Below are 14,662 nucleotides of genomic sequence, written 5' to 3' on the forward strand. Positions count from 1 at the left end.
GGGTCACTCAACACTTGTCTGCATCACTGCTATTGTCCCCGAGGCAGAGGCTTGCACCGAAACCAGATTCTTCTGGCTTTTTAAATGTTCCTTTCTTGGGTTTGAGATGAATGGAAAGGTGTTGCAAGCAAACACAGCTATGGAACAGCCAGCAGCCTTCTCCTCCAAGTCGCTGCTATTGAAGCACGTATTATGAAATTCTTCATGGAGTAAAACGGAGAGCAACTTGATTTTGATTCCCACTGAGTATTCAGAATTTTCTGATCTTCATGGTCATATTTTGTTTGTTTTTGAGAGAAATGTGACCCCAAAACGACTTTGCTTATCAAGCTTCCTTGAGTCATATTTTTGGTACAGTCCATACTGTGCTTTTTTATTGTAGCCCAAAAAATTCAGTAGAGACCTTCTATATTGCAAGTACTTTACACACCTAACTGCCTTGCCAACGAAACCATGCTGCAGAAATCCCAGATGAGCCAGGGACAGAAGGTGAAGCCACAGGCTGTTCATACATGTGAACAGAGAGGAGCCAAGGACCTTCCACTCTGATGGCGCGGCACTTTGGACGGTCCCCTTTCTTAGGACGAGGGCCCCATCCTGTTCCTGCTTTTGTCATCTTTAATACCACTGAAGCGATCTAGGGAAATTTTTCATGAAGATTATTTGCCCATGAAACGAGCTAGTAGAAAGACCCCTTATGTATGGATGGAAGCAATTTCCAGCACTGGTGAAGAAATGCAAGGTTTTTAGCAACAAAGCTGTGCTTTCTAAAATGAAGAGGAAGCTATTGGATTACACGTTATAATAACTAGAGGGCATTTTTTTTTTAAAGATTTTATTTATTTATTTGACAGAGAGAAATTACAAGTACACTGAGAGGCAGGCAGAGAGAGAGAGAAGGAAGCAGGCTCCCTGCTGAGCAGATGCGGGACTCGATCCCAGGACCCTGAGATCATGACCTGAGCCGAAGGCAGCGGCTTAACCCACTGAGCCACCCAGGCGCCCAACTAGAGGGCATTTTTTAAGCTTTTCTTTCAAGGAGTTGGAAGCCTCCAGGAATGTGCCTTCACCACACCCTTGCAGGGCAAGTTTCTTGCAGTTTCTCCCAGTGTGAGCTGTTGCCCCCAAACCCCCGCCCCCACTAGAATTACCCAGAGCAGGGTGGCATGTTAACATGCAGATTCCTGGGTCCAGGCCTGGACCCTCAGCCTCACCCCAAATCAGAATCTCTGGGTGAGGTCTGGGAACCCACGCTTTCAACCAGGTAACCACGTGATTCTCATGCACAGCCTTTGGGACTATAGGATCCCAGCCTTAAAACACTAGCAGTCAGGAACTATACCATTTATTTCTGTGATCCCAGAACTTTGTGCTACATCTGGGAAATTAGCAGGCAGTCAACTGTCAGAGGAACGAAGGAGAGCCTCTTCACAAAGGAAAAGGGGAAAATCACTTGGGCTGTCAGTCACGGAGGGAAGCACGGGGACATCAGAATTGGGATCCTTGATCCCCAGACTTCATCGGTCTACTCTCCTGTATTTGGAGGATTGGCTCCTCTTTCAGATTTTATTTAAATACCCTCTGTCTTCCAGGATGGGGAGAAAGAAAATGGTTCATCTTCACATTTACCCAGCAAACTGCCAAATTTGTGGGTTTCCAAGTAAAAGGGGCCAAGAAATAATCACCATGTAGAGTCAAGAGGTTTGAAAAATCTGCCTGGTTGGACAGTCCTTATCGAGCAAGAAACGAGAGGCCTTTCCTCTCCACCTGTCTCTTGTCTGTGCATATGGATGTGATTTGGGGAAAGAAAATAAAGAGTAAAGAATCAAAGCGAGGGCACAGGGATCTGTCTGAGGTGATTCCAGTTTCTATCCATGTTTCCAAGACGCCTACAGCTCTGGATTTTGCGGCAGGGCCGTGAAAACAGGTATTTTATGAATCGTTTTCGTTTGTAAGGACACTCCAAGGTGTCTTTTTGGGGGAGGAATTGCTGCACCAGTTCATTTCCGCTGGGCTGTATGGGCCCCGGCCCAAACCGTCACTCTTCCTGACTAACTGGCAAGCTCGAAGCAGGTCCATCTGCTGGAACTGGCATAACATCTCTCGCAAGGTGGGAAGCCATGACGTCCAGGAAGCAAGCACGTTCAGGTGGAAAACAAAAGAGAAGGAGGCCTGCTCCCAAGAGGACCGGTGGGGGCCAAGGAGAGCAAATGCTCCCGCGTCCCCTGGAGCATCCATCTCCTGGGCTTCAGGGCAAATTTCACATCCTTTCCTAGAGAAAGCTATGCCCAGTATAGAAGTCCTGGTGACCTCTGTGCCCCCCAGTTCAATGCTCAACCAAGAGAGGCTTTGTGGACAAAAGCACAAGGACAAAACAGAGCAGAGGTAGCTTGAGATGCCACCTTTGGTCTGTGTTGTCATGAATCCAGAAGCTCGAGAAGATGGTTTGAGACTCAAAGGGCCGCTGTAATGGCCGCCCGAGGTACAACCCGGATTGCAGGAGAAAGCGTGTGGAACGCCACTGGGCTCTCTTGTACAACCACCACTGACTGGCAGGTGGGCAGATTCAAGAGGATGGCAAGCATTTTCTAACACGGTTAACCTTTCAGATGGAGAGTGGGTCCAGGTGAGCCCACAAAAGCCATTGTACCTCATAATTAAACTAAAATAATGCCAGTCTTTAATGGAAAAACCAAAAAAAAATTTAGTCTTTAAAATGTATAACCTGACTACTTACAAAAATGATTTGAAGTGGAAAAGAGCACATTATAAGCATGCAATTAAGCCACTTAGTAAAAATCAAATCACACATTTAAATCAAAGAAACAAACAAGGCTGGAAAAAAAGGACCTAAGACTTCAATAAACAGCAACAAATGGAGATAATTTCCCACTTGCACCTGCCAGCGATGACCCATGCCTCCAAATCCAAAGCTGACTGCTTTCCTAATCGTTGACAAGCAACTCTTTTAAACCCAGGTTATTCACTGTGTGCGCCTCCTACTCAGCCTTCGCACCACTGTGGGTCCCCACTTAGCTTCTCTGTACTGATACACATTGCCAAAGATTAAACTCTTTTTCTGCTCCACCAAGAGAAGGTCACGGGAATTATCCTGGAATTCATTGACCACCACCTGTGCGGGGCTGCTGAGGCATCTTGAAATCAATCACTTAGAAGAAGGAGTGTGATCATCCTTTAGTAGAACAGGGGTTAAAAAAAAAAAAAGGACATGAACAGGGCCAGAAATGGGAGCAGGTGCGCAAGGTCAGGAAGGGAAAGGTTGGCTGCTCTGGATGCACGAGACAGCAGACACGTGAGCCCTTCTGAGGCCCAGGAAGTGCCCTGGAGAGTAGAAAGGACAACTCCAATGGGTCATCACTTTTGTGCCTAGAACACTGGCCAGACGGGGAAACCCATCCCATCACTATGCCGTGTAGGTGGGCGGTCTCTCTGCTTTCGGATCCTGATCATTTCTTAAGTTCAATACCACCACTGAATCACTCTTAGACTCTGAAGATGCTATAAAAGCTTTGGGTATTTGAGGGCTGGGTGGCCGCTTGGACCCTACAGGGGGTATAGTTGTAGACTTGGACACCCTATTACTTTTAGAAATGCATGCTTCATCTACCTGAGAAGAAGTCCTAAATCTTACATTTTCTTCTGTGGCCCCCAGTGCTGGGCCCAGCATAACTTCAACACTGCTTGTTCAGTTCTCTGGAAGAGTTATATCCCACCCCTTGGTTCAACTGTCACCCCCACACCTCCCCCCCCACAATTTCACCAGCATTAAGCTAAACTCTCTGAAGTTAACACTGAAGTACAAAACATAGTTTTAACTCCAAATACAAATTCTTTTCAAAACATCATTTCTGGATAAGGAAGACCTTCCATCTGTGCTGACAGGAAATGGGGTGATTTTTTTCATAAATATCGAAACTTTATGCTTGTGAACATAGTTCTCTGTTACCCTGATGACACATTTCCTCTTGTCATTAATGGAGGAGAAAATAGAGAACTTCAGGTGAATCAGATACATTTTCCTCAAATCATTTATCCTGCCAACGTGCTTATGCCCTGCTGGGCCAATTCCAAATCTGTTCACGATGGAGGGGACAAAATATGAGCACCAAGTTGTTCTTTGCAAATAAGCTATTGCAACCAACACATCATAAACCATACGCTGAATATAAACCCAAGCTCACTTTCCTGTGCTGGAAAGATCTGGTATTAATCAAGTCATAGTTCGTGATCAAGGGCACACACAGTTCTATGCAAGGGCAACCCGCGGCCACACAGGCAACCAAAAGTTGGAATGCTCAGGAAGGGGGAAAACCTGGCACACAATGTGGCAGGAAGACAATGACTGAACTGAATTCCCGATTCTCACCCTTTACTCTCTGTTCTTCTACCCAATAAGTTCAACCACCCAAGACCCAAGACTGGAAGAGAGAAGGAGAATCAGGGAAGGAAGGGATTATCCTTACCCCTAACTATGCCAGCAGCTTTGCCTGCCTTCTGTTGTTTTCAAATCCCGCAGCCCTAGGACGTGGTGATTACTATTCTCATTCACAGGTAAGGAGACTGAGAGTAACAGGACACCAGCTCCATGTTTCCTGTAGGTCTCTGCATAGCAGACGACAGATAGTGTGTGTGTGAGAGTGTTGTGTGTGTGTGTGTGTGTGTGTGTTTATACGTATATATTTAAATTGGGACATGATCCACATACCATAAAACTCATCCTTCTAAAATATATAATTCAGTGGATTTCATGTATTCAGAGTTGTGTGCCCATCACCACTAGCTGATTCAAGAATGTTTTCCTGGGGCACCTGGGTGGCTCAGTGGGTTAAAGCCTCTGCCTTCAGCTCAGGTCATGATCCCAAGGTCCTGGGACTGAGCCCTGCATTGGGCTCTCTGCTCAGCAGGGAGCCTGCTTCCTCCTCTCTCCCTCTGCCTGCCTCTCTGCCTACTTGTGATCTCTGTCTGTCAAATAAGTAAATAAAAATCTTAAAAAAAAAAAAAAAAGAATGTTTTCCTTAACCCCCAAGACCCGGTACCCATTAGCAATCATATTCTTCATTTCCCATAGCCCCTGGCAATACTAATCTACTTTGTCTCTGGGGGTTGCCTATTCTAGACATTGACATGTCACACACTTGGAATCACATGACAGGAGGTCTCTGCGGCCGGGCTTCTTTCACTGGGCGTCAGGTTACCAAGGTCCCTCCATAGGGTAATGTGTTACCAGTACTTTGTCCATTTTGCTGCTGAATAATATTCTATTGTGTGGATATACCACATTTTAAACTTGTATTTAAAGAAGAGCCCCTTTCTACCGTTTATTGTTAAGCTCTAGTTTTAAATTAGGAAACACGACTGGAATCACTATACTCTAGATGGGCCCTGCTCCACAGGACCTTCTTGTCCATCTAGTGGAGCTCCGTGAAGAACGCCTGTTATCTAACCTGAGACAGCTTCCTCCATCCACGATGTTCCCCTAGGCCTGCCAGGTGCCCTCGTGGAGCCCACACCTAACTAAAGGAGATGAGGCACTGTGAGCTATGACTGCATAGACCAAACACTGAGGGCTCTGATTGCACAGACTGGATGCTGTGAGCTATGACTGCATAGATGAGACGCTAAGAGCTATGACTACACAGACCAGGCACCGTGACCTATGATTGCACAGAAGTACAAGAGACTCTATGAGAGGGGGTCACTGACTTCCAGTCACATTTTACATGGGTAAAAAGGAAACCAAACAAGCATCAAATGTTTATCATCCTGAAAATAGGTATAACAGGGCCGCTAGTGAGATAGACTTTCTCTCTTTCACCGGGAATGACAAATTTTGGTCCTTCAACAAGTCATTCTGGGAAGCAAATTAATCCCCCGCGTTCTGCAGTGGTGACTGCCAGGTGGCTCAGGAAGCAGCGTGCGCTCCTCTCTTTGGAGATCTGGGAAACCTGGCTTCTAATCGCGGTCTGTTACCAATTAGCCCCCGAGTTGCTGACCTCTGTCGATGGAGGTCAATGGTAACTGCCTTGACCACTTTACAGGCCTGTTGTGTGAATTAAATATTTATGAGGTCATTAGCAAGCATTAAATATATTATCCGAGAGTAGGATATTGTGGTGTTTCACCATCCCCTGAGACAAAGACCATCTCAACCAACACCACCAGGATTCCTTGATTCTTCTTTCAGGATTCCTCTCCCTAATCCTCAAATGCATTTATGGTCAGAGATCAGTGGAAGCGTGAATTCCTTTGAGCACAGTGGGAATGGGGAGACTGCAATCAGTTTTCAGTGAGAACATGGGGTGCCATGCTTGCATCGCGTGTGTAAGACAAAAACCAAGGAAGGAAGGGGCAGGTGGCATTTCAGCCCATCTTTCGCAAATGACATCTTTGATGGTTGCAAACAGACCATATAACGTGCAGGTGCCCCAGGATAACCGCATTTCCTCTCACTACATAGCAGATGAGCCCAGAACAGGACCGGCCCGTTGCTTACGGTTCTTAGAGCATAACATGCTTGGAATCCCTGCTCCAAAAGGAAAGAAGGGGCCAAGGGCCTCCACTTTATAACGTGAATTAATTTCACAGGAACATCCTAAACCTTTGCCCTGGGCTTTAAGAAAAAGTCCAAAAGTGAAACGAAACAGAGCCACTTGTTGTTAATTCCTGGAAGCATCAAGGACAAGGCTTTGGCTGAATTATGTTGTGATTCCATTTCCTCCACTGCAGGAGTTCAGCAGGAAGGGGTCTAAAGTCGGTATAAACTCTGTCCTTTTGTCCGTCCATAATTTCCCAGTTCCCAGTTAAGACAGGACAGCATCACCCAGGAGGTGTGAACAGGAAGCCCCTGAAGAGGCAAAGGCGCTGCCTCGGCTGCGTGGGAGGGTCTCACTCTTACGCCGTGCAGCAGACACGCCGAAGCATCACACGGTGTCCCCAGAGGGCACGAGTGGGGCCGTAAACACCACGCCACGTCAAGACACGTGTCACCAGCCTTCCTGGAGAGAAAGGTACGAGGACTGGAGGGCTGATTCCCTGGTGTGGGGATGTGGGAAAGAAGGGGGAGGGGAAGAGGAGGAGACCCCAGCAAGAAAGGCAGAGCCGCCTTCCTCCTCTGTGGTTAGTAAGCGTGCTGACCACGCCGCTTCGCTTTGTCCCTGAGAGAAGAGCTGCTAGGAGGCGGCGGGGAGGCCCCATCTGCGGAGGGAGCCAAGCTCTCTGAGGATGAAAGCATCTGTCTTGAAGGAATCCGTGGAGTTCTGGGTAAACACAGAGCCCCCGGCAGAAGGCAATTGTGCAAGAGTGCTGGGAGGCTGCTGACGGAAGAGCTCAAGAGTTGCTTTGTTGATGGGACAGTCCAAGGCCAGGGGTAGGGGTCAAGGGACAAACCCTTTTTTCTTTACCCTCAACAATTCCAGTTCCAGTCTGACATTTGCCTTTTTTTTTTCTTTTAAGATTCTATTTATTTATTTGACAGAGATCACAAATAGTCAGAGAGAGAGAGAGAGAGAGAGAGAGGGGAGGAAGCTGGCTCCCTGCTGAGCAGAGAGCCCGATGTGGGGCTCGATCCCAGGACCCTGGGATCATGACCTGAGCCGAAAGCAGAGGCTTTAACCCACTGAGCCACCCAGGTGCTCCCCCCAACCTTTTTTTTTTTAATAAGTTGGCAGGTAACAACATTCCTGTGCCCAGGAAAGGAATTTTGCTGGAGTAAGAGATCTCCAAGGGCCATTAACCAAAGATGGAAGGAAATTCATACCAAAGGGATGCCCGATGTCTGCTGACATCTGTGATCTAAGTCTAAGAGCTAAAGTCTCCTTTCACTTCCTGTACCCTGACTCTGCTAAAGCACGAGGAGAGGAGCAGTCAAGGGTGGGAAGAAAAAGGGGGAGGAAGGTTGCTTCAGAGGAGAGTTTCAAGATACAGATGGAGATAGAAGGCTATTAGCAACTCGAGTATTTCACACTAATTTGATTCTGGACTTAATTAGGAGGCAGGTTGTAAACATCTTCAGAACGCTCCTGAATTTATAGGTTAATTAGCATAAGCTTTTAAAGCCGTTTATAGCAAGACCTCTCCAAAAAAGACTCTTGCTGAAAACAAAATTGAAAGCCAGCTAATGACAAATAAAGCTACAATTTGAGCGTATGCTCCATGCCAGTTTTCAGGAAAATCTCTCCAGGAGAAAGAACTGCTGACTCGGATCCGTTAGACCCAAGACATGAGAATTACGGAACTCAGGTCCTAAGAGCCAAAGAAACTCGGAGTCCAAGGCTTGGATATATTTTTAATGCCTGTACTGAAAAACTGAGGCTCAAAGAAGTTGAGAGACTTGCCTGAGATCCCATAGTTGGGAGTTCCAGAGCCAAGAGTAGATTTCGGATTCCCTATCACATGGAGCCCTTTTTATTAAAATACATGAATACCCTCTTCCCCAGTCCGTGAAGCCAAAGCTTCCCCAGGTGTCTGGAGGCATCTCGGTTGAAAGCACCCAGAGAGGAGGCTACAGGGCACCTCTGATGCTTAGTGAGGGTCACTGGATGACCCTTGTCTAAGTTCCCAGCTTTACTGGAGTGCATCTAAAGGGTGGCCCAAAAGATATGTCCACATAAAATCTCTGGAACCTGTGAATGTTTGGAAAAAGGGCCTTTGCAGGTATAACCGTTAAACTAAGGATCTTGAGATGAGATCATCCTGCATTATCTGGGTCAGCCTTAAATCCAATGACAAGTGTCCTTCTAAGAGCAAAGCAAAGGGAGGGGTGACACAGAGAGAAGACATAGAGGGGAGGCCCTGTGTAGAGGAAGGCAGAGATCAGGGTCACGCAGCCAGAGGTCATCACGAACTGGAAGGGGAAAGGGAGAGTTCCCCTGGAGAGTCTCTGGAGGGAGTGTGGCCCTGCTGACACCTTGGGTTTGGACTTCTGGCTTTTGGAACGGTGAGAGAGTAAGTTTCTGCGGTTTTAAGGCCCCACTGTTAGAGCCGATTCAGGAAACGGATACATTTACAATCTCTATGGAAACAATCAATCAGAAAAAAACCCAACAGTAACAAAAAAGATAAGGATCCCAGAACAGATAAGCATAACATGGTATATCTATATAATGCAATATCAATCGGTCTTTAAGGAAGGAAATTCTGATACATGCTACAACATGAATGAACCTTGAGAACATTGTGCAAAGTAAAATAAGCCACACACACACACACAGCCCTGGATGCTCTCTGATTTCACCTGTATGAGGTGCCTAGAGTAGTCAGCTTCACAGAGACAGAGAGCAGGATGGTTGTCCTCAGGGCTGAAGGGGGGGGAAGGGAATGAGGATTTACAGTTTAGTGTCTCCACTCCACAAGCGGTAAAGGGTCCTGGAGAGAGATGGTGGTGATGGGGGTAGCACCTGATGATATATTCAATCCCACTGAACTGTGCACCTTAAAGTGAGGACGATGGTAAATTTTAGGTCAGGTGGATTTTACTGCATTTTTAAAATGGAAGGGGGCAAAAGCAAAAGGCAGGGATCAGAGTTTTACCGATTCACAATCATAACATTTCAGTGATGGGGTCGGAGAGTGAAGGCACAGGAGGAGGGTGGAGTGTAGAGACTGTCCTGGTTTATAGGGGTCACCAAGCCAAGCTGACTCAGAAGCTGGTCACTTGTCAGTGTGCTTGCTACACAGGCGGGACATTTTTCTAGATCACACCCTTCTGAAGAGGTGGGCACACCCGCTGGGTGGGTCTTAACTCCACCATGAAGTTTGTACGAATGACTCCCGAAAGTCCCAGCTCTGCAGGCACTGTGTGTAAAGCCTCCACCACGTCCAGGGGACAGATGGACCTCACTGCAACCTGACGCCAATATGGGGAGGAGTTCCAGCAGCCACCTCAAACCCCACCTCCGGTGGGAGCTGGAGGAAGCGGATGTTTCTGCAAAATGGCATGTTCCTAGAGCACCTGGGGCTCAGTTGGCCTTTGGCTTGGGTCGTGATCCCACGGTCCTGGGATCAAGCCCTGCATTGGGCTCCCTGCTCCTTGGGGAGCCTGCTGCTCCCCCTACTTGTGCTCTCTATCTAAATCTGTCAAATAAATAAGATCTTTTAAAAAATGTCATGTTCTTGGATCTGGTATATTTTATGCATTCCTGCTCAGAGCAGTTAAACAAAATCCTAGGTCACCAACAGCACCCCTCTGCCTGCTGCCTCCCCAAGTCTTTTTGAAGAACATAGTTCCACCCGTGGACTGAATCAGCTGTTTTGATCCGCGCCTTCTGTAAATGTGGCTGGCTCAAATCTGGGGGCTAGGGTGGGTGCCTTCCCACCACTTTTCCTCCAGCCAGACATCTGGGAGATGGTTCTGATAGTTTATTATTATTGTTTTAAAATGCAATTTCCTCCTTGCTCCCAATTCAGCGGGCTTATTTCAGTCTTATACAGATCAAACTGGGGAACCCCAAAGGAAATGCTGTGCCCCACCCCCTCCTGAGCTCTGGGGCGGGAGAGAGACATTCAGAGGATAGGTGGGGAGCACCGACCACCGCACTGAATGTTGTGGAGTCTTGTGGTCTGACCACCTGGACTTCATGATGCCCTCTGGGGTGCTTCACCAAGGGCCAAAAACCCAGCACTGACCACATTTGGGCCAACTTTTTTTTTTTTTTTTTTTTAAGATTTATTTGACAGAGAGAGAGCAAGTGCACAGGCAGGGGAAGCAGCAGAGGGAGAGGGAGAGGTAGGCTCTCTGCTGAGCAGGGAGCCAGATGCAGGGTTCAATCCCAGGACCCTGATATCATGACCTGAGCCGAAGGCAGACGCTTAACCATTTGAGTCATCCAGGCACCCCTGGGCCAACTCTTAAAACCACTGAAAAGGCCATGAAAACTCCTTCTGGCCAACTGTGTGAAGAGGGTGCGTCCACCTCTCTGGTCACCATACCCCTCCCCCAAAGCTCCTACTGTTCTGTGCCCTGAGCTCCGCAAGAGTCTCCTGTCTCTACCCTCACCCCCTTTCCAACCATTTTTAAAGAAATTTGAAGTAAAATTCACATCCCATAAAATTAACCCTTTAAACATGAATCATTCTGCAGCACTGAGGACAGTCACAATGTCGTGCATTTACTGCCTCTATCTTGTTCCAAAACACGCCGCCGCTCGCTCCCATTGGGGACTGATGAGCACTTAACCCTGTTTCCTGACCCCTTGGCCCCAACTCCACACAATCATCAGTCTGCTTTCTGTCTCTGCGGGTTTACCTCTTCTGGATGTTTCTTCTAAATGGAAGCAAACCGCACACAGCCCTTTCTTTGTGCCTGGCCCCTTCCCCTTAGCATAATTTCTCGAGGTTCACCCCTGTGGTAGCAGGTGTCAGAATTCCATCCTTTTTAAGACTGAGGGTTATTCCTTGTCTTTATATCCACATTTTTTCGTCCATTCGTCCACACGTGGACACTGGGTTGTTTCTGTCTCTGGCTGTTGGGAACAGAGCAGCCGTGGATGTAGGTCTGCATGTATCTGAGGACTCCCGTGTGTTGTTTTTTTTAAAAAGATTTATTTATTTATATCAGAGAGAGAATGAGAAAGCACGAGCAGGAGGGGCAGAGAGACAGGGAGAGAGAATGTCAAGCAGACTCTGAGCTGAGCGCAGAGCTCAACACCACCCTGAGATCATGACCTGAGCCAAAACCAGGAGCTGGATGCCTAACAGGCTGAGCCACTCAGGCGCCGCCCCGTGCATTCTTCACACAGCGATGTGATCCTGCCACGCTTGACTCTAACTAGTCACTTCAACGGCTTCCCGCCATTCTTAGGATAAAGGCCCAAGTCCTGAGTGTGACTCTCAAAGTCCTCGTGCTCTGACCGGTCGCGGGCCCCAGCATCACCTCTCATACCTGCACTCTTGCCCAAATGACTTGTTTCTGCTTTGCTTGTCCTCACCCTTGGGCCTCTCTGGAGGTCACTCCTGCTTCCTGGAGGCCCCTACCCCTGGGTCAAATTCAACTGCCTGTAGCAGTCACTCCCAAATCCAGGTAGCTATACCAGGTCCTAGCACAGAGCCAACACTGGCCCTTCTACATCTCCTGGAAAGAAAGGCAGCCCCGAGCTTGCCATGGGGTTAGGAAAGCTGTGCTAGACCTCGCTGTGAAGCCCACAGAAGCTGCCCACAGACACGTGGGGGCCCGTCAGATCTATGCCCGGTGTCTCTGAAACACGCCCTGCTGGGAGGTTTGAATGGCTGATGTGGCGTCGGTGCCCTGGTGTCTGTGGAAGCTGTAGGACCTGTTGGTCGCCTTCCCAGCTCCTGGGCGTCCTGACTTACCTCTGCCCATGACACATTCTCCACCCTGAAATGTGGGACGGATATGAGGTAATCGTGTTTTTTTTCCTTTTCTTTCTTTTTTTTTTTTTTTTTAAATCAGATCTGGTTAACACCCCTCAGGCTGGGGTAAAGTGAAGCAGTGACTCCCTCTGAACTCTGGCCCCTCATTCCACAGGAGGCAGCCGCTGGCGGGGCCGCTGCTGAGAAAGCAGGAACCGGGCTCGGTGGCATGAGAGTCACACCTGCACCCGGTGGTGGCTCAGCCCGGCCCACCGGGTGTTCTGGGTCACACAGGATGTGGTTTTTTTTAAGGGTGGGAAGTGTCTGCCTTCACCTTTCACTCGCCCCTCCTTTGCTTCACTGCTGAGCCCCTGCCCCGCGAGTCTGTACGCTCTCACACGTACGTGCACACGCACATACGTGCGCACTCCCACAGAGGCACACACACGTGTGCACAGTTCTCACACGCAGGCACACACGTGGCTCTAACACACTCTTCACTTCCTATCTCTGACATCTAAAAATAGTCTCATGTAACCCTTCCTTCTCCATAATAACTCATCGTCCCCTTATCACTTTTGGTAAATTCTCCATCATTCCAGTTGCGCGTGAACATTGAGTAAAAACTGCCTCTGGAGACAGCCCCGCAGGTTAAATCCCTGAGAAAGCCGTCACTGACAACTACTCTCCTTCCTACAGAGGTGAAGATGAAAAAAAAAAAAAAAATGGAAGAAGAGCCTCTTTTGTGTTTCTGACGACTTCTGAGGAAAATGACAGTAGCTTTGACCGCAGCCACTTACCTCCAGGACTTTCCCTGTGATAAACTGGTGACAGGCCTCACATTTCACCCCGAAGAGCCCCTGGTAGTCCTTTTCACAGTACGGAGCGCCATCCCTGCAACACAGAAGGCTGTTCAGCTCCTGAGAGGGGGCTGAGGAGCAGGGAAGACACCAGGACCCTATTTCTCGAAGCCCTTCTTCACAGAATGGAAGCAGGCCGGGCTTCTCCCCCGCCCAGCATTCGCATGCCTGGGGACCTGGTCAGACATGATCACAACGCAGGGACCCAAACGATGTGGACAGAGGGCTGTGGTTCTCTGGGCTACACAGAAATTACAGCCAAATCACCACATGATTACCACTGCTGCTTCCCTGTTGTCTCAAACAGCAAAACATGGGCACCATTCCCTCTTCCCCCCAAGCCAGATGGGCTTCAGATGTGGTGGCGGTGTTCACCCTCCTCTGAGGAGGCCCCAAGGTCACCTTCCCCTCACAGCTTCCTTGAGCTCACATGCAAGGCCCTCCCGGCAGCGCTGAGACGCTGTGTCCTCCGCCCTCAGGAAGCCCGAGGGGCACAGGGCCTTCTCATCCAGCCTCTCAAAACCTCCTTCTTTTACCTCAAAGGACAGTAAACATGTAGTCTTCTAGGTGTGCCATTGAGGGGAAAACCCAAAAAGCAGCACTGCAGAAAGCCCAGTTACCTACTCCCACACAGCCTACTGGGCTAGTTTAACATCCAGGCACTTTCCTGTCTCTTCTTTCCTTGGCTGCGTGTCAGAAATCACCTGTGAAGTTTCTTCCTTCAGGTGTTTTGGCTTCTCCCCGACGTATGGAATTGGATTTCCAGGGGGTGGGGTCCGTGCTACTTTTGCGGTTGTTTTTTCACTCTATTTTTAAATTAAATTCCCTTAACTTTTTTTAATAGCTGAGATAATTTACCTGGTTGGAGAACATTTTTTTTTTTAAAGATTTTTATTTATTTATTTGACAGAGAGAAATCACAAGTAGGCAGAGAGGCAGGCAGAGAGAGAGAGAGGAGGAAGCAGGCTCCCCGCTGAGCAGAGAGCCCGATGCGGGACTCGATCCCAGGACCCTGAGATCATGACCTGAGCCGAAGGCAGCAGCTTAACCACTGAGCCACCCAGGCGCCCTGGAGAACATTTTTTGAATCATAGTAAGGTTTAGGGGGGAAAATTGTCCCTCACTGCCACTGGACCCCCCTACTCATTTCCTTAACTCAAAAGGTAAGTAAGCACTGCAACTGGCTTCTCCAAGCCGCATTAAAGCACCACCACCACCACTTCCCTCTTCCAGCTGTTATCTGCGCCCGCATCGACTCTAACAGGAACCCATTCCTGGCAGGTTGTTTGGTGCGTTGGTTCTAATGGGTTCCGTGCTTAGACCCTGTGTGGTTTCCTTTAGGGTGTGTGTGTGTGTGGGGGGGGTTGTCTACAAATACGTTCAATACCTAGAAAGTGGTCAAAGGTTTCCTAGTTCCAAGTAGGAAAAAAAAAAAAAATTAGGGAAAGTAAAATGACTAAATGCTTAATGGATGA

General features: G+C 48.3%; 1 protein-coding gene across 3 annotated transcripts in view; it reads right to left on the reverse strand.

Moving 5' to 3' along the window:
* ABLIM1 (actin binding LIM protein 1) overlaps positions 1-14,662 on the reverse strand; it is a 299,516-nt gene that overhangs the window by 93,814 nt on the left and 191,040 nt on the right. For all 3 annotated transcript variants that reach the window (XM_059398658.1, XM_059398657.1, XM_059398656.1), the window contains exon 6: positions 13,128-13,221. In XM_059398658.1, the coding sequence (XP_059254641.1) occupies positions 13,128-13,221 (94 nt within the window). The remainder of the gene's footprint in view (positions 1-13,127; positions 13,222-14,662) is intronic.

Source organism: Mustela nigripes, chromosome 4 (assembly GCF_022355385.1).
Source record: "Mustela nigripes isolate SB6536 chromosome 4, MUSNIG.SB6536, whole genome shotgun sequence".
In the NCBI taxonomy this organism is placed as follows: Eukaryota; Metazoa; Chordata; class Mammalia; order Carnivora; family Mustelidae; genus Mustela; species Mustela nigripes.